Source organism: Rattus rattus, chromosome 2 (genome assembly GCF_011064425.1).
Source record: "Rattus rattus isolate New Zealand chromosome 2, Rrattus_CSIRO_v1, whole genome shotgun sequence".
In the NCBI taxonomy this organism is placed as follows: domain Eukaryota; kingdom Metazoa; phylum Chordata; class Mammalia; order Rodentia; family Muridae; genus Rattus; species Rattus rattus.
Window position 1 is genome coordinate 154,518,818 of NC_046155.1, and position 23,364 is coordinate 154,542,181.

The 23,364-nt window shown below is 52.7% G+C and overlaps 2 protein-coding genes across 3 annotated transcripts; one reads left to right on the forward strand and one right to left on the reverse strand.

Annotated features, from left to right (window-relative positions):
- Nucleotides 1–4,152: 4,152 nt before the first annotated feature.
- Rras (RAS related) lies at nucleotides 4,153–8,188 on the reverse strand. Its single transcript, XM_032893684.1, is given in 7 exon segments — nucleotides 4,153–4,515; nucleotides 4,705–4,823; nucleotides 5,309–5,417; nucleotides 5,504–5,606; nucleotides 5,713–5,757; nucleotides 5,760–5,799; nucleotides 7,991–8,188. Coding segments are annotated over 7 exon segments (654 nt in total). The 5' UTR covers nucleotides 8,144–8,188; the 3' UTR covers nucleotides 4,153–4,430.
- A 2,045-nt stretch (nucleotides 8,189–10,233) lies between these two features.
- Nucleotides 10,234–23,297, forward strand: Scaf1 (SR-related CTD associated factor 1). 2 transcript variants are annotated; one of them, XM_032893686.1, is made up of 11 exons: nucleotides 10,234–10,321; nucleotides 12,820–12,933; nucleotides 13,139–13,196; nucleotides 13,640–13,737; nucleotides 14,010–14,110; nucleotides 14,197–14,312; nucleotides 17,587–20,259; nucleotides 20,674–20,756; nucleotides 20,973–21,191; nucleotides 22,640–22,768; nucleotides 22,888–23,297. In XM_032893686.1, exons 2-11 carry the CDS (start codon nucleotides 12,826–12,828, stop codon nucleotides 23,077–23,079), a joined length of 3,777 nt encoding a protein of 1,258 aa, XP_032749577.1. In that variant the 5' UTR covers nucleotides 10,234–10,321; nucleotides 12,820–12,825; the 3' UTR covers nucleotides 23,080–23,297. The 2 variants fall into 2 exon arrangements, with proteins under 2 accessions (XP_032749577.1, XP_032749576.1); XM_032893685.1 differs by lacking the exon at nucleotides 10,234–10,321 and adding an exon at nucleotides 10,346–12,214.
- The last annotated feature ends 67 nt before the right edge of the window (nucleotides 23,298–23,364 follow it).

Below are 23,364 nucleotides of genomic sequence, written 5' to 3' on the forward strand. Positions count from 1 at the left end.
CTTCCTAAATTTGAACCTCAGCCTCTTGTAGTTGAAGCACGCCGTCTACGTACTCACATTAAAACTGGGGGACACGCCTGTGGAACCGGAACAGAGAAGACTCGGGACAGCATGGGCTTCAGAGAGAGACCTTTTCTCAAAAACCCAAAACAAAACCACTGCCAAAGCCTGGGAGAGGGCGGGAACCCTACCACAGGCACAGACACGTGCCTAGGGAGATGCCGGCCTTTGACTCTTGTCTTAGAAACTTGGGAATGGTAGTGGCCCGGAGGCTTCCAAAAATGGCTTGCCAGTTGTCGTGTGTATTCTTGTGCTTTCTTCTCAGGGCAAGCAGTAACTTGTCCTGCGCTCAGTGTGCATCTTGGCCTTACAAGAACCAGGATGTCCAGGCCAAAAACTACACCCTACCCTACCCTACCATGCGGTGGGAAATACTCAGCTCTGTTCTGGGGAATGTCTGCTGGGACACAGGATCCTTTGCTGGCAAGAGCAGCGTCCCCCCTGCTGGGACTCCTGAGACTTGGAAACCTTGACTGGGAAAGGATGGAGAGGCTGCAGCCAGCTACAGGTTCTGCCTCTTGAAAGGGGCGATCCCTTCTTGGCCTAAAGGGAGAGCATGCTGCTGCCTGTTCTTAGCCTTGCTCAGTCCTGGGGCAGAACATAGGCCAAAGACTCTGGCTGTGTTAACAGAGAGGGATACCACTGATTAGCGGTCCAATATGAAATTCACAGTCATTGGACAGGGGAGAAAGGGTCATAGATGTTGATACCAAGTCCAGTAGGGACTGGACTCGGCTCTGTGAGGGGCATTGATAGCTTTCATCTCCCCAAGGGAAGCAGCACAAAGACAAATGGACGTAAATGCCAAATTGCTGTTCTAGATTTGATATGGGACCAGGCAAGGGAACAGGAGGCCAGACCTGCAGTGGGTGTGAAGGATGTTCAGTTCGTTTTGTTTTGAGACTTATTTTTTTATACATGTGAGCACACAGTCACTGTCCTCAGACACACCAGAGGAGGGCATCAGATCCCATTACAGATGGTTGTGAGCCACCATGTGGTTGCTGGGAATTGAACTCAGGACCTCTGGAAGAGCAGTCAGTGCTCTTAACCACTGAGCCATTCCTCCAGCCCCCCAAGGGCCAACTTCTGCTGAAAAGCCCGTGTTCTGCACAGGGAGACACACAACTCAGATGAAGTTCCACCCTGGGGTACTGGGTAAGGGTTGGAGTTCAAAGATCAAGCCAGGATGCTGGCTGCCTTAGGGTTTTCATTGCTCTGAGAAGCCATGAGCAAGGCAACTCATAAAAGATTACATTGAATTGGGGCTGGCTTACAGGTTCTGAGGTTCAATCCATTATCATGGTAGGAAGCATGGTGCCTGGCTTCAAGCAACTAGCATGAGGGTCTTAGGGTCAACCCTCACGGTGACACACTTCCTCTAACATGGCCACATCGCCCATCAGTGCCATTCCCTATGGGCCAAACATAGTCAAACTACCACACTGGCTCACCCACCCCTGTAATTCCAGCATTTGGGGAGTGGCAGTAAGAGGACGAAGAGTTCAAGGCTAGCCTGGGCTATGTGAGACCTATCAGTGAAGCTCAAAATAGTTGGATCAGATGGGTTTGGAGGTTTGTGCCTGGTGTCCCTATGGTCACCAAGTTGGACTCCAGTCTTCACACATGATGTCACACAGTATGGCAGGCTCTGTGGGTCCTGGCTTGAGTGTAAGTATACAGAGAAGATATTTCTCAGACCCAGAAGGCATCTTGCTCATCTGTCCCTCTCCTTAGCTAAAAGGTCTTTATCCTATGTAGAGCGGGGGCTGTGCCTGATGGATAAGATAGATTTGTAGTAGTCTATGTCTCTTAAGTCCCTGGAAGTTTCTAGAATAGCACTTGCAGTAGGTCCCTCTGCAGCTGTAGGGGTCTTGTACATTTACTTTGCCTGTTAGGGTCCCTGGTAGTTGTAAGTGACTACTGGGATCTTGAACCTGAGGAAGTGGATTTTTATATTTTCATTTATCTAGGTTTTCGAAACATGGTTTCTTTGAGTAACTCTGGCTGTCCTGGAGTTCACTCTGTAGACCAGGCTGGCTTTGAACTCCAGGATCTGCCTGTCTCTGCCTTCCTAGTGCTCAGACTAAAGGGGTACATCACCAGCAGCCAGCCAGAAACCATTTATTAAATTAGGACAGATAACATGAAGAGTAGACATGTGGGTGCATGTGCCAAAAACTGGTCCATGTGCCAAAGGGATGGCCTAACAGTTAAGAGCACTTGCTGTCCGGACAGAAGCCTGGGTTCTTTTCTCAGCCCCAGTATAACTCCAGTTCTACAGGGTCTGATGGCCTTGTTGACGATGCAGGGGCTGCGTGCACGTGGTACACAGACAATGCAGGCAAAACATCCTTACACATTTTTTATTTTGTTTTTTTTCCAGATGTGTCCCTCTGTGTAGCCCTAGCTATCCTGGATCTCACTCTGTAGGCCAGGCTAGTCCCAAACTCAGAAATATTCCCCCTGCCTCTGAACCCTTAGCACTGGCATTAAAAGGTGTGCACCACCAGAGTCTGACTGAGGAAATTAATTGTAATATTTTTTCCAAGACGTGGTTTCTCTGTGTAGCCCTGGCTTGCCTGGAACTCACTCTGAAGACAGGCCTGGCCTCAAACCCAGAGATTCACCTACCTCTGCCTTCGGGGTGCTGGGAATAAAGGCGCGCTCCTCCACCACCACCACCACCCAGCAAAGAAATTAGTTTTAATTTTAATAGCTATATTTAAGTTCTTGCCACCATATTTAATAGTGTAGTTCTAGAACCTTCTAGGCACCCCCACCCACAAGGTCTCGTCATATAAGTGAAACTGGGTTTGAACTTGTGATCTAGTTCTTCCGTACCTCCGAAATTTCCTACAGCCCCTGCAACGCTGGAGTCACACGCATGCGCCGCCACACTGGGTGTTAGTTTAGGATCACTATTACTTGATAAAACACAATAACCAGATGCAAATTTAGGAGGAAAGGTTTGGGAAAAAAAAAAAAACCACACTTCCACATGACTGTTCATCTTCGTATGAAATCAGGAGAGGAAGTCAAGCAGGGCAGGAACCTGAAGGCAGGAGCTGATGCAGAGGCCATGGAGGAGTGCTGTTTATTGGTTTGCTCAGCCAGCTTGCTTGTAAAACGGTGGCTTACCATCCCAGCGTGGCAAAAGCCACAATGGACAGGGCTCTCCCCATCAATTACTGATTAAGAAAATGAGTTATGTGGCTGGAGCCTGGCTCGGTGGTTAAGAGCCCTGGCCGGTCTTCTGAAGACCTCAGTTCAGTCCCCAGCACCTCTGAGACAGTTTGTAACTGCCACTCCTGTTCCAGGTGACCTAACACTTCACATAGACATACATGTAGCCTAAACAGCAATGCACATAAAATACATCTACATTAAGAAAGCCAATCGCGGGGTTGGGGATTTAGCTCAGTGGTTAGAGCGCTTGCCTAGGAAGCGCATAAGGCCCTGGGTTGGTCCCCAGCTCCAGAAAAAAAAAAAAAAAAAAAAAAAAAAAGCCAATCGCTCCATGTTTTCTTTCCTACAGACCTATCTTACGGATGCTGTTTCTTGGCTGGGGCTCCCTTCTCTCAGATGATCCTTAGCTTTTGTGTCCAGTTGACATGAAAAATATCCAGCACATGTGCAGGTCCCACAGCATTCATGTAGATACCAGAAGAAATTGCAGGAGTTGATTACTTCCACCCCCCCCCCCAAACCCTATGAGCTTTGGGATTTGAACTGAGAAAGTTATGCTTGGCAGCAAACACCTTTACCTGATTGGTCATCCAGCCAGATTACCACTCCCGTTTAGAAAAATAAATACAGCCTGGCATGGTGGTGGCACACATCTTTAACCCCAGTACTTGTGAGGCAGAGACAGGTGAATCTTTGAGTTCAAGGCCAGCCTGGTCTACAGAGTGAGGTCCAGGACTGCCAGGGCTACACGGAGGACCCCCGTCTTGAAAAATCAAAAGCAAAGCAAAAACCAAACAAACCAACAAACAGAAAATCTGGGCTGTGGACGCAGAGTTTGGGCCCTTGCCTAGCAGCCATGAGACTCTAGGTCCATCTCTAGCAACTCACCCAATAGAAGGCGTCTTCAGTTGTTGGCAGTGATATTTATTATACTGAAAGATGGGGTTATATACAGCAGTGACAAGATGCTCCTCACCCTACCAGGGTCTTGTGGGGAAAGGAGGAGGTATTGACAGAAGGCACATGGTGGTAGCCCCAGGAGGCCGGGAAGTAAAGGTAAGAGGGTGTAGTGTGTCCTGGGGAACCCAGAGGTTGAAACCGAGGCTCAGTCAGAGAGAGCCTTGGGCCACACAGCAAGTGTGAGGCAGCTGGTCCCGAGAGCTTGTGCTGGTCACTTGAGGCTACAGCAGGACACAGGGGCACCTCCCATCCTTCTTCCTAGGGGCACTGGGTGGGCTAGGAGGGAGTTCTTGCTCCTGGTATTTCCTGTGGGAAGCAGTCTGTGAGTATGAGATGTCGGGCTAGGGGTTGGGGATTTGGCTCAGTGGTAGAGCGCTTGCCCAGCAAACACAAGGCCCTGGTTTCAGTCCCCAGCCCCAAAAAAAAAAAAAAAAAAAAAAAAAAAAGAGATGTCGGGCTGAGGACCGGGAGGTCAGGAAGGGGTACTGTGCTTACCGGACAGTCCGCACCAGCTGCTCAAATGCCTCATCGACATTTAGACGCAGCTTGGCTGAGGCCTCAAAGTAAGTCATATGGTGGGAAGCACTAAAGGAGGCGGCCTCGGATCGGAGGACCTGGAAGAAGACAGAGGGAGGACAAAGGGAGGGGTTAGAGAGAGGAGATGCCAAAAGCCGTAAGGTGTGCTCCAGTGTATAAGCTCATCAGCCTCAAGATAGAAAGTTCTAGAAGGACCCAAGAGGAGGATCCTGGAGGATACACTCGAGATGTCGGGACGATTATGAAGATGTTTTAGGTAACTAGAAGGCAAGCGGGCAAGAAGTAAGGGTGTCCTTGTTCAGGAGAGGGGAACGTATACTACAAGTAGGGACCAGTATCCAAGGATTACTAGAAGGGCTGGGACTGGCTTAGTGCTGGGATCCTGCCTAGAATCTCTCAGTGATGGATGGGAGTGTGGCTCAGCAATGGGTGATCCACTTGGGGGGTCATATCTAAGTCAAAGTTGTGACAGTAGAGAGACCAGTGATCCAGAGTAGGAGACAGTCCCTGAGAGAGCTTCCTGGGTCCTAATGGGGTGATCAGGGGAGGGGGCATCCCAAACCTGGCGCTGTGTCTCCAGATCTGCCTTGTTCCCAACCAGCACAATGGGGAAGTCATCGCGGTCCTTGACCCTGAGGATCTGAGTGAAGAGCTTGCCTACTTCAATGAAACTGCAAGAGAAGTCAAGAGCATGAGGCGCCATCTTGGCAGGAACCTGTCCTGTGCTCACCCAGGTCTACCAGCACGCGCCCCTCACCTCTGCCTGTCGTTAATGGCAAACACCAGCAGGAAGCCATTGCCAGCACGCATGTACTGCTCCCGCATGGCGCCAAATTCCTCTTGCCCCGCAGTGTCCAGGACTGTGGGGACGGAGAGAAACGTGTGGGTCCCACATTAGCCAGGGCGTGCTCACAAGTCCCCACCAGCCTTGCCACCTGCCTCCCTTCTAAGCCCAGCCATCCTCACTGTCCAGCCGTGCAGGGATGCCGTCCACCGTGCAGATCTTTGTGGGGAATCTTCAATGGTGGGGTCATAGTCAGACACAAAGTAGGACTGGGGATAGAGAAGGTCTCTGTCACCAAGTATTCAGTGTGTGAGTGTGTGTGTGTGTGTGTGTGTGTGTGAGAGAGAGAGAGAGAGAGAGAGAGAGAGAGAGAGAGAGAGAGAGAGAGAGAGAAAGGGGGCGGGGAGAGAGAGAGAGAGAGAGGAGGGGGAGAGGGAGGGGGGGAGAGAGAGGGAGGGGGGAGAGAGAGAGAGAGAGAGACCTGTCCCTATACCTTCTTCAAGTCTCTGTCCCAGCTCTCTTTCTCTGTGTCTCAAAGTCTTTCTCTCCCTGCCTTCTCCTGAGTCTCTGTCTGTCTGTCTGTCTTTTCTCTTGTCTCTCTCCCTCTTGCTGCGTCTCAGTGTCCCCTCCCACCCCATCTCTGGTCTTTGTGTTTGACTGTCCTGTGTCTTTCCCTCTCTCCCCCTCTGGGTTTCTGTCAATCTCCTTTCTCTCTGGATCTCTAACCTGCTTCTAGCTGTTCTGTTCCACCTTTCCAGCTGTCAGGTTGAGGGTCCCTGTCACCAATGCCCCCATCTCCTCTCTTAGCCCCTCTGTTTTCAGTATAAAGCATCCTCCTGGGTCACCATCACTCCAGCTGCGTCTTCACTTTGAACAAATCACTTTCTGTCTCTGAATCCATTTCCTCACTTGGAGAATTGAGGATGAAAACACTACCCCATGTAACAAGGTGGGGTGTTTTTTTTTTTTGTTTTTTTGTTTTTGTTTTTTTTTTCCCTTCTGGAGGGAATTCTCTGTTTAACACTTAACACTTGATCTGGTAGTGGTGTTAGTGATCAGCTTCTGAGAATTCTTGTTGACCAAAGTAGCTGCCTATCCCTCTCCCCTACCCCTACTCGCCCCCTCTCTCTTCCCTTCTCCCTCCATCCCCCCAATCCCCCCCATTTCTTCCCTCCTCTTGCTCCCTCCTCCACAAGCAGCCTCCAATGTCTCCTCCCCTGGGAAGGTCTAAGTTCCAATCCTGCTTCTGAGAGACAGCCCCACCCTCATCCCCCGCCTCTCCCTTCCTGAACGGGTGCTGCTACCTCCAACCAGGCCTCTGGCCATCTTCAGGTTTGGCCCTGCGTGCCAGGGGCTCAAATTTGGGCTTTCTTCCCACTGCAGGCTTCTGAACTGCATTGCTGGAGGCTCCTTGTCTGTGAATGTGTATCACCCAGGAAACTCTACAACAGCAAGTGGGCTCTTGCTTTCCTAGTGTTGCCCTGCTGTGGGGAGGCTCCCCGTGGGAACTGGGTGGAGGTTTCCGGGGCTGGGCTGGATTTTCTGAACTTGGCTCTTGAGGCTGAAGGTGGCTTCCTCTCTAGAGTGCTTGCTGAGGGCTGGGGCAGGGAAGGGTGCAAGGCGTAGAGAGGATGAGGTTTGGGGTGTGTGAGACGATTTGAACCCCAAAGTATATTAGGAGATGCTCAAGGGTTAGAATAGTTTGGAGCATTCTGGAGGGTTGGGTTCCTGCTGTAGTAGAGGTCCATTTATGGGTTCTAAAACCTTCCAAGTCTCTGGAGGCTGTGAAAAACCTGAGTTCTATACTTTTCTTTTTTAACCTGAAGGTGACTTGAGAGCTACTTAGGGTTTTCAGGGATGAGGGCAAGAAGTTTGAGTGGGGAACTTAGGATGGAGAAATGGTTAGTTTTCCTTGGGGATGCAATGGGGGTCTGCATTCAGCAGAATGGGGTACTGCCTGATACTGGTGTTTTCCTAGAATGGTCATGTAGCAGGAGCTTTCTGAAATCTCAGGTCTGAAGGGAAATCCTCTTCAAGCAGGGGTTACAGGGTGCTTGTTTTAGGACAGGGTGGTCCAAGCAGAGTCCTAGAATCAAAGTCTGGACAAAGATCAGGGGGAGGTTGGAGCCTCAGGGAGTGCTTAGGGTCTGAATGGAGCACCTATTTGGAATTTAGGGTGCTCCCAGTTGGTGAGCAGGGCCAGATACACTAGGATGAGGGCTCTCTGGTACCTCTGGGAGGGTGATCTGACTAGGACATATTAGGAGAAAGCTTCCCCTCACGAAGGGGGTGGAGGCCCTGGGCACTTGGAAGTCGCAATCAGAGGGGATCTTTTAGGGTTAGAGATTCTCTTAGAAGGGTCTTAATGATGGTTCTAGGAGAAGTGAAAAGTTTCAGGGAATCCCCAAAGGGCTCAAAGTCTCGATCTTGGGGACACCCTCCCCGGTGAGGGCCCACTACCTGGATGAACTGGATGGTCAGCGCGCTCTTGCCCACGCCGCCGCCGCCTACGACCACCAGCTTGTGAGTCTCGCCGGGCGGGGGGTCCCTGGGTCCCGGCCCCCCGCCCCGGGGCCGCCCCCGCCCAGTCCCGGACGCCGCCCCGCTGCTCATGTCGCCACCGCTGCTGCTGCCGCCGCTACCGCCTAGGGGGAGTCAGGAGAGACCAAGGGGTGGGTTATGCTAATGAGTACTGCATAAACATGAGCCTGTAGGACACGAGTCTCCGGAAGCTTCAGGAGGAGGCGAGACCAGGAAAAGGGAGGAGCTATACTAATAAGGGTAGGGGAAACAAGTTTGCAAAAAAACGGGGAATTCCAAGAAGGGTGGGAATATGCTAATGAACTGTGCCAGGTCCGAGCCCAGCCACGAGCTCTCTTTAGGCAGTCCGCCTTTGGGAGGAGCTATGCTAATAAAGACCATCTTTGGGCGAAAAAGTTTTCTTCGGGGCGGGCATATGCAAATTAAATGCTTGTAATTGTTATCTAAGGACCACTGTTTCTGGTAGGTGGGGCTTGCCTGCTCCTTCTCAGGGCCGTATATAGGGCGATCTTAGGATGGACAGCAAAGGTCTCAAAAACGAATCTCCGCCTCCCCCCTGGGATCGTCGCCAAGCTGTCTGCCCGGACTTTGGTCTAGAGGCTGGCGTCTCGGCTTGCCTAGGGACTTAGGCTTCCGGTTCCCGCTGTCCCAGCCAAACGGAAGATAGACTGGGAGGGGAGCTGGGGCCCTGGAAGGGGACAGCAGGGTAACTGGGCAGGGACGGGCTGTGAGATCACCACATTCCTAATCCATGAGCCAGGATTTCTGGGCTTTGGAAGGATGCGGTTCATGGCTCAGACACCTGGTTCCTACGAGAGCACCGAGTTAGAGACTTGGATTCCCGGATTCTAGGGAGAACCGGCCGTCGGGAGGGGCTCCTTACTACTTACTAGATTAGGTACTGGGAAAGCTGGGAGTCTGGACTTTGAGGCCAAAGGATGGAGAGTCTGGAGACGCAGAATTCTGAGTTCGAGGGTATGAGTGCTCAGGGAGAGTTGTGGAGGAATTTAGCGCTTACGTTTGTGTAAGGTATGGTATTAACGTCTTGAAAGGAAAGAGAATCGAAATTCCTGAGTCCCAAGGAAGAGGGAAATGAGTCGTCACTCTTCTGCTCTGAATCAGAGGACTCAGATTTTGAACTTTACTGTCCTGAGTAAGGATGACTCCTGGGTTCTAAGTTTATCAAGTGATTTTTTTTTTAAATTTATTTATTTTGTGTATATGAGTAGCTGTCTTCAGACACACCAGAAGAGGGCATCAGATCCCTTTACAGATGGTTGTGAGCCACCATGTGGTTGCTGGAAATTGAACTCAGGACCTTTAGAAGAGTACCCAGTGCTCTGAGCCACTGAGCAATTTCTCCAGCTCTGGGTTCCAAGTTTAATGGAGTTTAAAGGCTATCTTGGACATCTTAGAATGAACCTATCTCAAAATAAAAAACGAAAAGAGGGCTATGGATACAGTTCAGTGATATATAGAACGTTTGTCTACCATGTATGAGCATCTAAATTCAATTTCTTTTTTTTTTTTCTTTTCTTTTTTTCGGAGCTGGGGACCAAACCCAGGGCCTTGCGCTTGCCAGGCAAGTGCTCTACCACTGAGCCAAATCCCCAACCCCAATTTCTAGTACCCCCAAAACAAATAATTTAATAAGCTGGGCATGATGACTGATAAGTCCCAGCACTGTGGAAACAGAGGGAGAATGACAGCAACAAGCTCCAGGCCCATCTGAGACACATAAGACACCTCAAAAAGTTTCCTTAGGATTTATAGGAGAGGAAATTAGAAGGGTCTCATTCAGAAAGGAAGACTATAGGCGGGGATCGCTTCCATCCCAATTGAACTACAATTCCCATGGATCTCAACAACGGAGCGCCTTTTTTACATCACTTCCTGATCCGCCGCCCTTTCCCCGCGCACGCAGGGCACTGTGGGGGGTCTCACCGCGCGCTCCAGCAACCCCGCCCACTTCACCTCTCACCCCTACACTGTCCCCGCGTGACGGAGTCTTCACGCGGACTACATCTCCCGGCATACAGCGCGCGCACTCCACCTCCATGTGACGAATTGATTTCTGGGAAACGGAGTTCTCCTCCCGCCCGGCCTGCCCTTTGGAAACCCAGCTGGGTACTTGAAATCCCGGCAAGCTCCGCGGCAATTTGGTTCCGCCCCTCCCCAGCTCAAATCGCGAGCCCCGCCCCAGTCCGCCCCGCCCCGCGCCGGGACCGGAGCCGCAGCCCGAGCGGCGGGGTAAGATGGCGGCGGCGGTCCGGGCCGCGGGGCTCGGGCCTAGCGGGGTGGGCGGGGCGGAGTCGAGTCGCTAGTCGTCCCCGAGTGTCGCCCGTATGCCACGGGGCCTGGAGAGCGTAGCGTGGCACCCTCAGACCCGGCTGCAGCGGCCAAGGCAGTCTCTGAGTAGGGGGCCTTCTTAGGGCCTGGGACGCGCCCGTAGGTGCCAGAGGGCGTTCGTATGGCCTGGACCGCGCCTAGGCCCACCCTCCATCCCATTGCTGAATCCGGACATGTCTGCAGGCGCTGTAGATGGTTTTTATGTGCGACCGTAGGCAAGGGTCTGTTGAGAGGCTTTTGGGGCCATCTTGAGATCTTCACTACCCCAGGAGTTAAGGGGGTCTGCAGAGTCACCTAGCTCACTGGGGTATATCTGTTAGGGCTGGGAAGTCTCTACTCGTGCTGGCCTCTGCATTCGGCTCATCTCTATGGATCAGGGACCATTTAGGAGGCCTAGAAGCTCACTTCAAGGATTAGGAAGTGTTAAGGTCCACCTGGAAGAAAGAGATGTGTTCCCACATAGGGAGAGGGAAGCAAGCATTGTGATGTGCCCAGAGGCATAAACGAATCTCTAAAGTCTGGAAAGTGTTTTATGTGGGGGTGATTGGGAGACAGGGATGGGGTGGGGTAGTTTGAAGGAGCTAGAATCTTCCAGGGATTGCAAGAATCCCGTCTATGTCTTAGAGCAAATTCAAATGCTTTTGGAGACTAGATAAATGTGTAGAGAGTAATACAACAGAAAACGCTGGGCATTTTATCCAGCTCAAATGTACTTGCCTTTCAGAAAGTAATTAAAAAGAAAATGGTTTTAAACAAATAAGAACCTGTGTTGTCCCAGTGCTGAGGAGAGAGAATCATTCCTTGGACCTGAGAGTCCATTGAGCTGTCTAGAATCATCTAATACAATGCTCTGCAACTTGACCTTGATAGGAAGGAAAGACTACATTATTCGATGAGATTCAATGCATGCCAGCATATGTATTTTACTAATATTACTCCAGTCCTGTAAACTCGAGGTTCCATTTGAAACTTGGGAAGTATTTTCCATTATGTTTTATGTGTAACGAGCTGTTTGTGAACCACTAAATTGCTCCCAGAGCCCTGTAATTGAGGGATCACTGATCTCACATGGTCTGCAGAACCTTTTACAATGGTTTTGGGGATCTCTCCAAATCTGCAGCCAGGAGCTTTTGGTACAGTTTCTTGTATGTGACAGTCAGGGCTCTGTGTAACATGTGTATCAGACTGTGAGAGAGCAGTCCCAGAGCTGGGAATTGTTGATATACAGTATAGGGAAGTCTTGAATTTTAGCTTAGAGAAGCTTGGATGTGGTAGAGGGGCTGTCAGACTAAGGTATGCCTGTGAGAATTAGGAAGGAAGCTGACGATTTAGAGAGCTGAAGCCAGGAGGTTGTGGACTCAGTAGGACTGAGACCAGGGCTTAGGACTTTTCCTTGTGGGTGAGCAACCAGGGAAGTAGGTTGAGGCAAAAAGGGGAAAGCTGGTCTAAGGGCCACTGATAAAATTATTGCTAATGTGTATCCAGCCATTTATCTGTGGGAATGAGTATGATATACATGCTACTATTTTGCCATTTTCAGATAAGCACTAGTGTGATTTAGGGAGCCTAGAGCTTTTAAGAATTCCAAGATTAGGTGTTTTCAGAGTAGCAGGATTGACAGCTGTGGGGAGGTTTACAGCTGTGATGTTCATGTTTTCTGAAGCCTCAATCAAGACATCCACCAGTCTGAAGGATGCTCTTTCAACTACCTGACTGGGCACTCAAAGCTCAGAATTCCCGTGACATCACCGAGGCTTTGGCCATGCTTCCACAGGACAGGCAGCTGGGTGATAGGCAAGTGTCCCAATGGGGCTGGGAGGACAGCATGCCTTTCTGAAATTTGGCATTTTTGTTTTAAAAGCGGTATGGTGATTGCGATGATCATACTATCATAGTTCTGTTTCATGGCTGTAAACAAAACTCTTGGTTCCTCACCATGGAGGATGACGAATGCTGTGTGAAGCTACGGTACCTGTTACAGAGTGCCACTGAGCATGTCGGCACATTCCTCGCTGTGGGGACGGTGGCTTTCTGAGACTGAAGCACGCCTTAAAATCATGACACCTGAAGTCAGGGTTGAGTTTGCATCTATTTGACTGGGTCTGGGGATTGATTGGAGGTTTGACTAGGAGCTTTGGGAAGCTGTGGGCAGTGGAGGGCCAGACGTTGGAGTAGGTGGCTGAGCAGTCCTTCCATTGACGGGGAGGCAGCTGAAATCCAGAAGAAGGACAAGAGTGGCTCTAGTCCCTGCAGGTCAGCGTGGGACCAAGTACAAGGTCATCAGGAATGAGGTGGAAGAGAGGGACACTAAAGGAGGATGCAGTGGAGGCCTTGAGGTCTCCTTTCACCTCTGTTCCTGCCTCCGTCAGCCTTCACCTCAAACTTGCCCTCAACCCCAGGTGACCATGGAGGAGGAAGATGAGTCTCGAGGTAAAACAGAGGAGTCTGGCGAGGATCGGGGAGACGGTCCACCTGACAGAGATCCTGCCCTTTCTCCTTCTGCCTTTATTTTGGTAAGACAACTGGGGGCAGTGAGGTCTGGGGACCAAGGTTCTCATGCTCTGAAGTACTGGCTGAGGGCCCAGGCCCTGAATCTGGCCCTCAGGAAGATTTCGGGTTCCATGTGGACTCTGGCTGCTGGGTGCCTGGAATATGCTTTCCAAACAGCAGGCTAACAGAGGCCTTGGCCCTGATTTTTATTTTTCTCCCCTTTCGCAGCGGGCCATTCAGCAGGCTGTGGGAAGCTCCCTGCAGGGGGACCTGCCTAATGATAAAGGTATGAGGTCCACTGGTCCTCTTAGGCTTCTACCCTTCCTCTGGGCTTTTATCTTCATTTTTTCTGAGGTGTCCTGAGTGCTATTCTTGTGCCAGGGTCAGGAGTGTCCAGGGTACTGGGTTTGTTGAAGGCAGGCCTAGCTGGTAGGAGGGAACCCAGTGTGGCTTCAGGGCCGGCTAGAGGTGATCAGGGTAGTAGGACACTTGAGAGGCAGGAGACATAGAGCCAGGACTGGGCAGGGTTCAAAGGCTGAGCTGAGACATGCCCTTCAGTAAGCCAGTGTGTGCAGGCCCATCCCTGACTGCCACGCATTGGGGGAGCTCAGGGTCTGGCCTAGGCTGGGAGGTGGGAGGTACTCCCTCAGCAAACACTAGGTCTGGTCCTGCTTTCTGTGCTAGGCAAGGCCTAACATTGAGTCCCATCTTATTTTAATGTCTATCCAGATGGCTCTCGGTGTTGTGGCCTACGATGGAGGCGCTGCTGTCGGAGTCCTCGGTCAGAGCCTCGTTCACAGGAGTCAGGGGGTGCTGACATGGCCACTGTGAGTAAGGGTGTCCACCAACCTTCATCCTGGGGCCTGCATGACAAAGGAACTGAGGATCTAAACCCCTGGGTCTGATGTGACTTTGGCAGGCAGTGACAGGAGTCTGGGGACCAGATCCCTGACTAAGCTGGCTCCCAGAAACCATTAAGATAAGGTTGGTTGGATTCCAGAACGTTGTTGTGGCAGATTGGTGGGTTCCTGAGAGACTGGAACTCGGAAGGGTGTCAGTGTGAGTGCTCACAGAACAGAGCGCACTTGGCCCCTTCCAGGTACTGGACACAGCTGCAGATAGTTTCCTTGTGGAGCTGGTGAGCATCCTGGATCCCCCCGACACCTGGGTTCCCAGCCACCTGGACCTTCAGCCTGGCGAGTAAGAACCTGGGTAACTGAAGGCGCGGTGACCCTATCCTGAGAGCTGTGGCACTGCTGGGACTCACCATTTCCTCTGCCTTGCAGAAGTGAGGACGTGCTAGAGCTGGTAGCTGAGGTCCGTATCGGTGACAGGGACCCCATGCCTCTACCTGTGCCCAGCCTGTTGCCCCGCCTCAGGGCCTGGAGGACAGGAAAGACGGGTATGTTGGCCTGCTCTGTGTTGGGTGGGTGGTCTTGAAATTGTGTGAAAGTCAACTGTATTTATGTATGAATGGTGCTGGGTCCTGGACTTTGGATGTTCAACAAGCATTCTGCCACCAAGCTAAGACACTCGCATTACGTAGGCTATTTGTAATGAAGGTAGTAAGGACGGTTATATTAGATACAGACTAGTTCATGTACTCATAGAATAAAAGCGCAGTGGGGATCACATAGGAGCCTTGAGCATGCTGGTACCAGTTATCTGAGTTGACTGGTAGTGTCTTTGAGTTGGGGATTCGTCTCCTAGGAGGTGGCTCCTCACTAGCTCCATTGGTGAGCCTGGTGATCAGCTTGAGTCTGAGTGGAAGGGCAGACATTTTGTTCTGTGCTGTGGTTATATGGGATACAATCTGCTCCCCATTGTGCACCTAGTGGGTGCCCAGGGACCTCAGCACATCAGCAGGTGATCTAGCTGAAGCTCCCAGGACACCCAGGGTCAGTTCTGACTTAGGCTCCACCTAGGCCTGTATTTTTGTGCTGCTGGTGCTTGAGACTTTACCTCCCTCTTTCTAGAAGTGGAGTGGAGAGAAGGCCTTTGTACAAGTTGTTCTTTGGCAGCCATCAGTACTAGTGCCTTGAAGAGTGGCTTGTGACTCCACTGAAGCAGGTCACAGATACTTTGTCCCTTCTCAGTTGTGAATTGGACTCAGGGGACATGGTACCCAGATCCCATGAACCCCCAGAAGCCGACAGGAAGATTTTGAATCTGTCCTATCCCTGAGGGTGTAGAGTTGTGAGTGTAGCCTTGACTGTGGGTCTCAGCCCTGGTAGGCTGAAGGAGAGGCGCTGTGGAGTTGAAGACCAGTGTGGCAACGCCAGGAGATCCTTACTCCAAAGATAACAGAGGATGGACTTCCCAACAGTACCTGTCCATACAGACAAATGGCTCCATTTGGGTTCTGGCTGGGATATATATTTAGCCAATTGCTCTCATGGGGACTCTGAAATTATGCTGTGGTTTTGTTGTTGGCTTTTTTTTTTTTTTTTTTTTAATTTTTTTTGAGGCAGGGTCTTGTCCTGTTGTTGACCTCGGCTGGCCTAGAACTTGTGGCAGTCCTGCCCTGCCCGGCCCTCCCAAGAGCTGAGATCACAGGGTTGGACCTCCTGTGGTGATGTTTTAAAGACAGAGCTTGGGAGCAGAGGGTTGCATGGCTTAGGCTCTACTCACCTCCCTTGCGCTTAGCACTGCGGCTCTGTCCTGCTCAGGGTTCTTAGTTTCTAAACTGAACTGACAAGGCCGTTTGTTGGTTTGTTGGTTTTTAAATTACATTTGTGGGGCTGGGGTGGCATGCATATTCCATGGTAGTGTCTGGAAGCCATAGGCCAACTTTCAGGTGTTTGTTCTTCCCTCTGCCAAGTGGGTCCCAGGGATCTAAGTCAGGTCTTTAGGTTTGGCGGCAGCTGCCTTTATTCACTGAGACGTTTTGTTGCTGCTCTTCTCTCCTCTGTATCTGTGTATGTTTCTGGCATTGAACCCAGGGCCTCACACCTGGAACCACTGAGTCATATCCTTAGTCTGTTTTCATGAGATGGATCTTGCTTTGTAGCCTACTCTGGCCTTAAAACTCCTGATCCACCTTCCATCTAGAGTGCTGGAACTGTGGATGTGTGCTGTCATAGTTGGCTTCGTTTTTCCAGTTGTGGGGAAGTCTCCTCCTGTTACCATATAGCCTGATACTGTTGTGATTCTCCTGCCTCAGCCTCTTGAATAGTAGAAGCTACAGGTGTGTGTCATCATGCCAGCCTCAGCAGTTTTGTTTGTTTGTTTTTCAAGAAAGGGTTTAGGGTTTCTCTGTGTAGCCCTTGCTGTCCTGGACCTCATTGTAGACAAGGCTGACCTTGAACTCACAAAGATCTGGTTGCCTCTGCCTTTTGGGTGCTCAGTTAAAAGGTGTGCACCACCACATTCGTCTTTGTTTGTTTGTTTGTTTGTTTTAAGATTTATTTATTATATATAAGTACACCACTGTAGCTGTTCTCAGACACACCTGAAGAGGGTATCAGATCCCATTACAGATGGTTGTGAGCACCATGTGGATGCTGGGATTTGAACTCAGGACCTCTGGAAGAACAGACAGTGCTCTTAACCACTGAGCAATTTCTCCAGCCCTTTTAGTTTGTCTTGTTTTAGGAAATATTAAGACCATAGAAGAAAGAACATGGTATTCACCCATGATCTTCCCCCATATCCAAATCACATGCCGTCCAGTGTTTCCAGACACTAGTGTCCTGTGTTGGAATGACAAAAGGAGCAGAGAGTGGGGAGTCTCACTCTGAGTTGGTCCTGGATACCCTCTGGGCTCTGGATATTAACCCTGTCATCAGGATGAGTTCCCTGAGGGCGGGGCTTGCTTTTCTGACACCCCTGGGACTGTGCCTGACATAAAATAGGAGTTTAGTGAATGAGCAGACTTTGATTTTATAGAAGGAATCTGAAGTAGGCAGGTTGAGCCAGGGACCTATGGTGACATGAGTAGAGAGTGCTGTGCCCTGGATCTGCATGAGGAACTGGCAATGTCCTAATGGGCCATTTTGGGTGGGGGTTAAGATCCTGTGCTTAGATAAAGTCATTTGAGTCTGGGCCCGGCCATCGTTGCTGTGTGTCCTTGGGGCAGTGGATGTTGAGGAGCAAGCTAAGGAGACACATGGAGCCTGGCCGGCGAGGAGGGAAAGCACTTCGTGATGCCCAGGGGGTCAGTGGCTCTTGCTTCTAAGGCCTCAGGTGCAGGTTGATGGCAAAAAAACTTCAAAGGATTCTCTTGTTTGCCAAGCCTCCAGCTCTCATTTCATCCTTCCTCTCCACAAAACAGGTTCAGCTCCTACAGGAGGCAGCTGGTTCTTCTGTCCTATGGGGACATCACTGCTATTAGTCAAGGCAGTTCATTGACTTTAGGACCAGCCCATGGTTTGTGAGATTAAGTCAGGGCTCCCTCTGGGTTCAGGTGTGGACTCTGGGGTCATTTTCTACTGTACTAGGTGTCTTCACACACATTCGGCCAGTGTCTGCAGCTGAGCCACATATCCCAGTCCCCAACTTTACCACTGAACCCATCTTCTGTTCCTTAATTGTACTGCATGAATGGGTCAGTTTTGTTGGAGATGTGACCACTTCACCACCTCAGTGTGCTCTACTGCCCGTGTCTGCAGGCCTCTGCCTGGGAGAGAGGAGGGATCCGTTACTGATTATTGCTCTGTCTACCCTGTTCTCTGCAGTTTCTCCACAGTCCCATGCATCTCGACCTGCCTGTTCCCGTCACCTCCTCACCTTGGGCACAGGGGATGGAGGGCCTGCCCCACCACCTGCACCCTCCTCTGCCTCATCCTCGCCTTCCCCTTCCCCATCTTCGTCTTCTCCTTCTCCTCCCCCTCCTCCTCCACCCCCACCTCCTCCAGCTCTGCCTGCCCCGCGATTTGACATCTATGACCCCTTCCACCCCACCGACGAGGCCTATTCCCCACCGCCAGCCCCAGAGCAAAAATATGATCCCTTTGAGCCCACGGGCTCCAACCCCAGCTCATCAGCTGGGACCCCCTCGCCAGAGGAGGAGGAGGAAGAGGAGGAAGAAGAGGAAGAGGAGGGTCTATCACAGAGCATCAGTCGAATCTCAGAGACCCTGGCTGGCATCTATGATGACAACAGCTTGAGCCAGGATTTCCCAGGTGATGATAGCCCCCACCGGGAACCCCCACCCCCGCAGACGCTGGGAGCCCCAGGGACACCACCACAGGCTGACTCCACTCGGGCCGAAGGGGCCCCACGCCGCAGGGTCTTTGTGGTGGGACCGGAGGCTGAGGCATGCCTTGAGGGCAAGGTTTCGGTGGAAGTCGTGACGACGGCTGGTGGACCAGCGCTGCCGCTGCCACCACTACCCCCGACTGATCCAGAGATAGAGGAAGGCGAGATTGTGCAGCCTGAGGAGGAGCCCAGGGTGGCAGTGTCACTGTTCCGTGCTGCACGACCTCGTCAGCCTCCTGCCTCTGTAGCCACCTTGGCTTCAGTGGCCGCCCCTGCTGCGCCCCCAGCCTCTGCTCCACGTGCCCCTGAGGGTGATGACTTCCTGTCACTACATGCTGACTCTGATGGCGAGGGCGCACTTCAAGTGGACCTAGGTGAGCCACCTGCACCACCGGCTGCTGATGCCCGCTGGGGCGGCCTGGACCTGCGCCGCAAGATCTTAACCCAGCGACGTGAGCGCTACCGCCAGCGCTCTGCCTCGCCAGGCCCACCGCCTGCTCGGAAGAAGGCTCGAAGAGAGCGGCAGCGCAGCGGCGACCCTGCGCCACCGGATTCGCCCACCTGGGAAGCTAAGAAGCACCGTTCACGTGAGCGCAAGCTTGGCTCCCACTCCACTGCCCGGCGTCGATCACGCTCCCGTTCCCGACGCCGTTCACGCTCCCGCAGCGCCGACCGAAGACGTGGGAGCCACCGCTCACGTTCCCGGGAGAAGCGCAGGCGCCGACGGCGTTCCGCCTCTCCACCTCCAGCGGCATCTTCGTCATCTTCCTCGAGACGTGAGCGGCACAGGGGCAAGCGGCGCGAGGGTGGCAAGAAGAAGAAGAAGCGCTCGCGCTCCCGGGCAGAGAAGCGCTCTGGGGACTTAGAGAAGCTGCCCGCACCTGTGCCTCCCTCGGGCTCTGACCGTGACAGCCGACGCCGCGGAGCCGTGCCACCTTCTATCCAGGACCTCACGGACCACGACTTGTTTGCCATCAAACGAACCATCACAGTGGGTCGCCCGGACAAGACGGAGCCACGCGCACCTTCGCCAGCACCTGCTGTGTCCCCGAAGCGGGAGGTCCTGTATGACTCTGAGGGTCTGAGTGCAGATGAGCGAGGTGCCAAGGGTGACAAAGATCGCAGGCGTTCAGGGGCTGCGTCCTCATCCTCGTCCTCAAGGGAGAAAGGGTCTCGACGGAAGGCCCTGGATGGGGACCGGGGCCGAGACAGGGACAGGTCATCCAAGAAGACACGGCCACCTAAGGACTCTGCTCCTGGCTCAGGGGCGCTGCCTAAAGCACCCCCAAGCAGTGGCTCCTCGTCCTCGTCGTCCTCCTGCTCCTCTCGAAAAGTAAAACTGCAGTCCAAGGTGGCTGTGCTCATCCGAGAGGGCGTCAGCAGCACCACCCCTGCCAAGGATTCCTCGTCTTCGGGCCTGGGCTCCATTGGGGTCAAGTTCAGCCGAGACCGTGAGAGCCGTTCACCATTCCTCAAGCCGGATGAACGGGCTCCTGCAGAGGGGGCCAAGGTGGCCCCAGGCAGCACCAAGCCTAAAAAGACCAAGGCCAAAGCCAAGGCTGGGGCCAAGAAAGCCAAGGGGACCAAGGGAAAGACGAAGCCGTCGAAGACTAGGAAGAAGGTTCGCAGTGGAGGCAGCAGCACGGCCAGTGGTGGGCCTGGTTCACTGAAGAAATCCAAGGCCGATAGCTGCAGCCAGGCAGCCAGCGCCAAGGGGACAGAGGAAACATCATGGTCTGGGGAGGAACGGACCACCAAGGCCCCCAGTACCCCTCCACCTAAGGTAGCCCCACCTCCACCCGCACTCACCCCGGACTCCCAGACTGTGGATAGCAGCTGCAAGACCCCTGAAGTCTCCTTCCTACCAGAGGAAGCCAGTGAGGACACTGGGGTCCGAGTAGGGGCAGAGGAGGAGGAGGAAGAGGAAGAGGAAGAAGAGGAGGAGGAGGAGCAGCAGCCTGCCACTACCACAGCCACCAGCACCGCTGCAGCTGCCCCAAGCACTGCCCCCAGTGCGGGGTCTACAGCTGGAGACTCCGGCGCAGAGGACGGGCCAGCTGCTAGGGCCTCCCAGCTGCCAACGCTACCCCCACCCATGCCCTGGAACCTGCCTGCTGGTGTGGACTGTACTACCAGTGGTGTTCTGGCCTGTGAGTCTTCGCAAGTGGGGAGAGGGAAAGGTGAAGGCATGAGAGGGATGGGTAGATAGGCTTGGATGGACAGAACAGGCAGGATCTAGCCCAAGCACTGGCGTACAGGGATCTATTTGAACACAGTAGCCAGTCACGTAGAACTAGATAGAACAGCAGGGTGCTGTTTTTTCTTGTAGGGGGGTTGGGACTTGGGGTAGGTCAGTTAGCAGATGTTACTTCAGCCGTCTCCATGCCATAGCCTAGCACTCCTTGACCCTACTACACGCAGACCCCTTGAGTGGTAAGAACACCAGGGCTCTGTGGTGATCTTCAGTGGATGACGTCCCTCTTTTCTGTCCTGGGATGAAGTGAGGAACCTGGCTGTTACCATCCTGATACCTGCCTTGATTGTCATCCCTCTGTCCATTGCAGTGACTGCACTGCTGTTCAAGATGGAAGAAGCCAACCTGGCCAGCCGCGCAAAGGCCCAGGAGCTGATCCAGGCCACCAACCAGGTGGGCTCCCATGGGGAAGAGTCCCCGCAGCCCCTTCTTTTGTCCATTGCCTCGGGGTAGGAGAGGAACTACAACTCCCAGCAGGCCTTAGGGCAAGGTATTGGCCAGAAGAGGAGCCTGTTGCTCTACACCATTGGGAAATTTGAGGGAACAGAGGGGGAACAAACCCCCTCTTTCCTTCCACCTCCCTTGGCTTATCATACTCTCTTCTCACAGATCCTCAGCCACCGGAAGCCACCCTCTACTCTGGGGGTGACCCCAGCTCCCGTGCCCACTTCCTTGGGTCTGCCCCCAGGCCCCTCCAGCTACCTGCTTCCTGGCAGCCTCCCCATAGGGGGCTGTGGCTCTACCCCTCCTACCCCTACAGGGCTAGTCCCTGCATCTGACAAGAGAGAGGGCAGCAGCAGCTCAGAGGGACGTGGGGACACTGACAAGGTGAGATGGACTGGGAGAGTCAAAGCACTAGAAGAATGGGACTGGGGGCTGGGCAGGTAAACAGAAAAGCAGAGTAGAGATGCAGCTCAGTTATTGAGGGCTTGCCCAGCATGCAGGAAGACCTGGGTTCTATCCTCAGTTCCAGATAAAAAGAATTAATGTGTAAAAGAATTTAAAACACTTAAAGTTTATGTATGTATACATGGATGTATAAACACCCCTTATAATTTGCTCCCCACCTTCAAATAACTGGCAGACATAGGTTTGTCAAAAAAAAAAGTCAAGCACTTAGGGCCAAGCTGGCTGAACAGACTCAGGCCTGTAACCCTAGCGTGTGAAGTCAAGGGAGCTAGTGACAAGGCTGGAGCGAGGACCCTGCAGGCACAGAAAAAATTGGTTTCCAGCTGCTTCCTTTAAATCCTCTCTAGATGGATGTGACTGGTCATGCCCCAGACAGCACTATCTGAAGGCACCCACCACAGCTCTCTGTCAGGGTAGGCTTGAACAGGAAACAGATGACCTCAGCTCACAGAGCCCCTCGCTAGGTCACATCCCCATGCTGCTAGCCAGGCCTCTAGGGCTATTTGTCTTGTGTTAACTAGTGTTTTATGGAGTGGTAGGCAGCCGCTCTTCTGTGTCACTTGAGAATCTCATGGCACATAGAGCTAAGACTGGCTCTCTCTACAGCTGGGATATGTGTGTCCCTATTACCAAAGCACGTGTACTGTGGTTCCCCGACCTCCCCACTCAGCTTGCTGTGGGCCCAGACGCCCTGCACTCGCTTTGGGAAAGCAGCTCCAGGTCTACCTGGGTCATGGACTCTCCCAGGATTCCCAGCCTCCCAGCACAGCTCCTTGATGGCGGTGTCCCATCTCTCATGAATTACGGGATCTAGTTCCCCAAGGGTGGAAGGCTGGGTCCCCCTGTGATGCTGTCCACCTTAGCAGCCTGAGCCGCCTGGGCTCAACTGCTCAGTCCCTCCTGTGCTCCTGTCAGCTCAGGTGACAATGACCTGAACCAGGAGAGTCTGAGCAGCCAAGCTGCCATCCCTGCAGTCGCAGTAACCCTGTCATCTTTTTAGGAATAGGTGGGAGCCAGTTGTTGGACTGGGGGTGGGCACACACCTCTGATCCTACTACTTGAGGCTGAGGCAGGAGATTTTAAAGTTGAAGGCAAGAATGGACAACTTATTAGAGACACTACACAAAAATAAGGCAAGCCCTCAGTTCCAGTCCCAGCACCACATGAAAGGAACAGTATAGTGTTCGACTGGTTTGTCTCCCAGCAGACTGCTAGGCCTGGCTAGGCAAGGGTGCCACAGGGTCTAGCCTAGAGGTCTATACTAGCCTGGGGTAACTGCAGAAAGGATAGGATAGGGCAGGCCAGGGTGAGGGAGCTGTAGCTCCTCTCCTACATGTTTGCTCTTGACTGTCCTTGTCTCACACCAGTATCTGAAGAAGCTGCACACACAGGAGCGGGCGGTGGAGGAGGTGAAGCTGGCCATCAAGCCATACTACCAGAAGAAAGACATCACCAAGGAGGAGTATAAGGACATCCTGAGGAAGGCTGTCCACAAGGTGGGGCCAAGGGACTTTGGGATTGGGGACCTGGGTCCAGGAGAGAGACATAGGGTCATTGAGTCAAGGTCGAGGGTGCCCTGGGATTGGCAGGAACTCAGTTGTTCCTGGTTCTGCAGATCTGCCACAGCAAAAGCGGGGAGATCAACCCTGTCAAGGTGAGCAACCTGGTAAGGGCCTACGTCCAGCGCTACCGCTACTTCCGCAAGCACGGTCGCAAGCCGGGGGACCCCCCAGGACCTCCTCGGCCACCCAAGGAGCCAGGGCCCCCAGACAAGGGTGGCCCAGGCCTGCCCCTGCCCCCTCTCTAAGACTCCTTACCCTGTCCCTGTGCCTCTGAGATTCTGGACATATTTATGGCTCCACTTCCCCACTATGCCCCCCCACAGTGGGATGATGGGGAAGGTTGCTGTGAGGAAGAGGAGAGCCCACCCTAGCCCTATCCCTACCCGTTGACCTAGCCTGCCCCCACAGTCCCAGCCCTTCTGTCATGCCCCCTCCAGTTTCATTAAAGATTTCATGAAATACAGACTGGCGTACTGGTGCACACTTGAAGTAGATGGATCTCTGTGAGTTCAAAGACGGCTCTACAGAGA

Excerpts from the sequence above, each read along its gene's own strand:
- Scaf1 (XM_032893686.1), top strand. The coding sequence starts at position 12,826 with ATGGAGGAGGAAGATGAGTCTCGAGGTAAAACAGAGGAGTCTGGCGAG. Across the intron at positions 13,197-13,639 it reads GGACCTGCCTAATGATAAAG|ATGGCTCTCGGTGTTGTGGC; the intron begins GTATGAGGTCCA and ends ATGTCTATCCAG. Across the intron at positions 14,111-14,196 it reads CTGGACCTTCAGCCTGGCGA|AAGTGAGGACGTGCTAGAGC; the intron begins GTAAGAACCTGG and ends TCTGCCTTGCAG.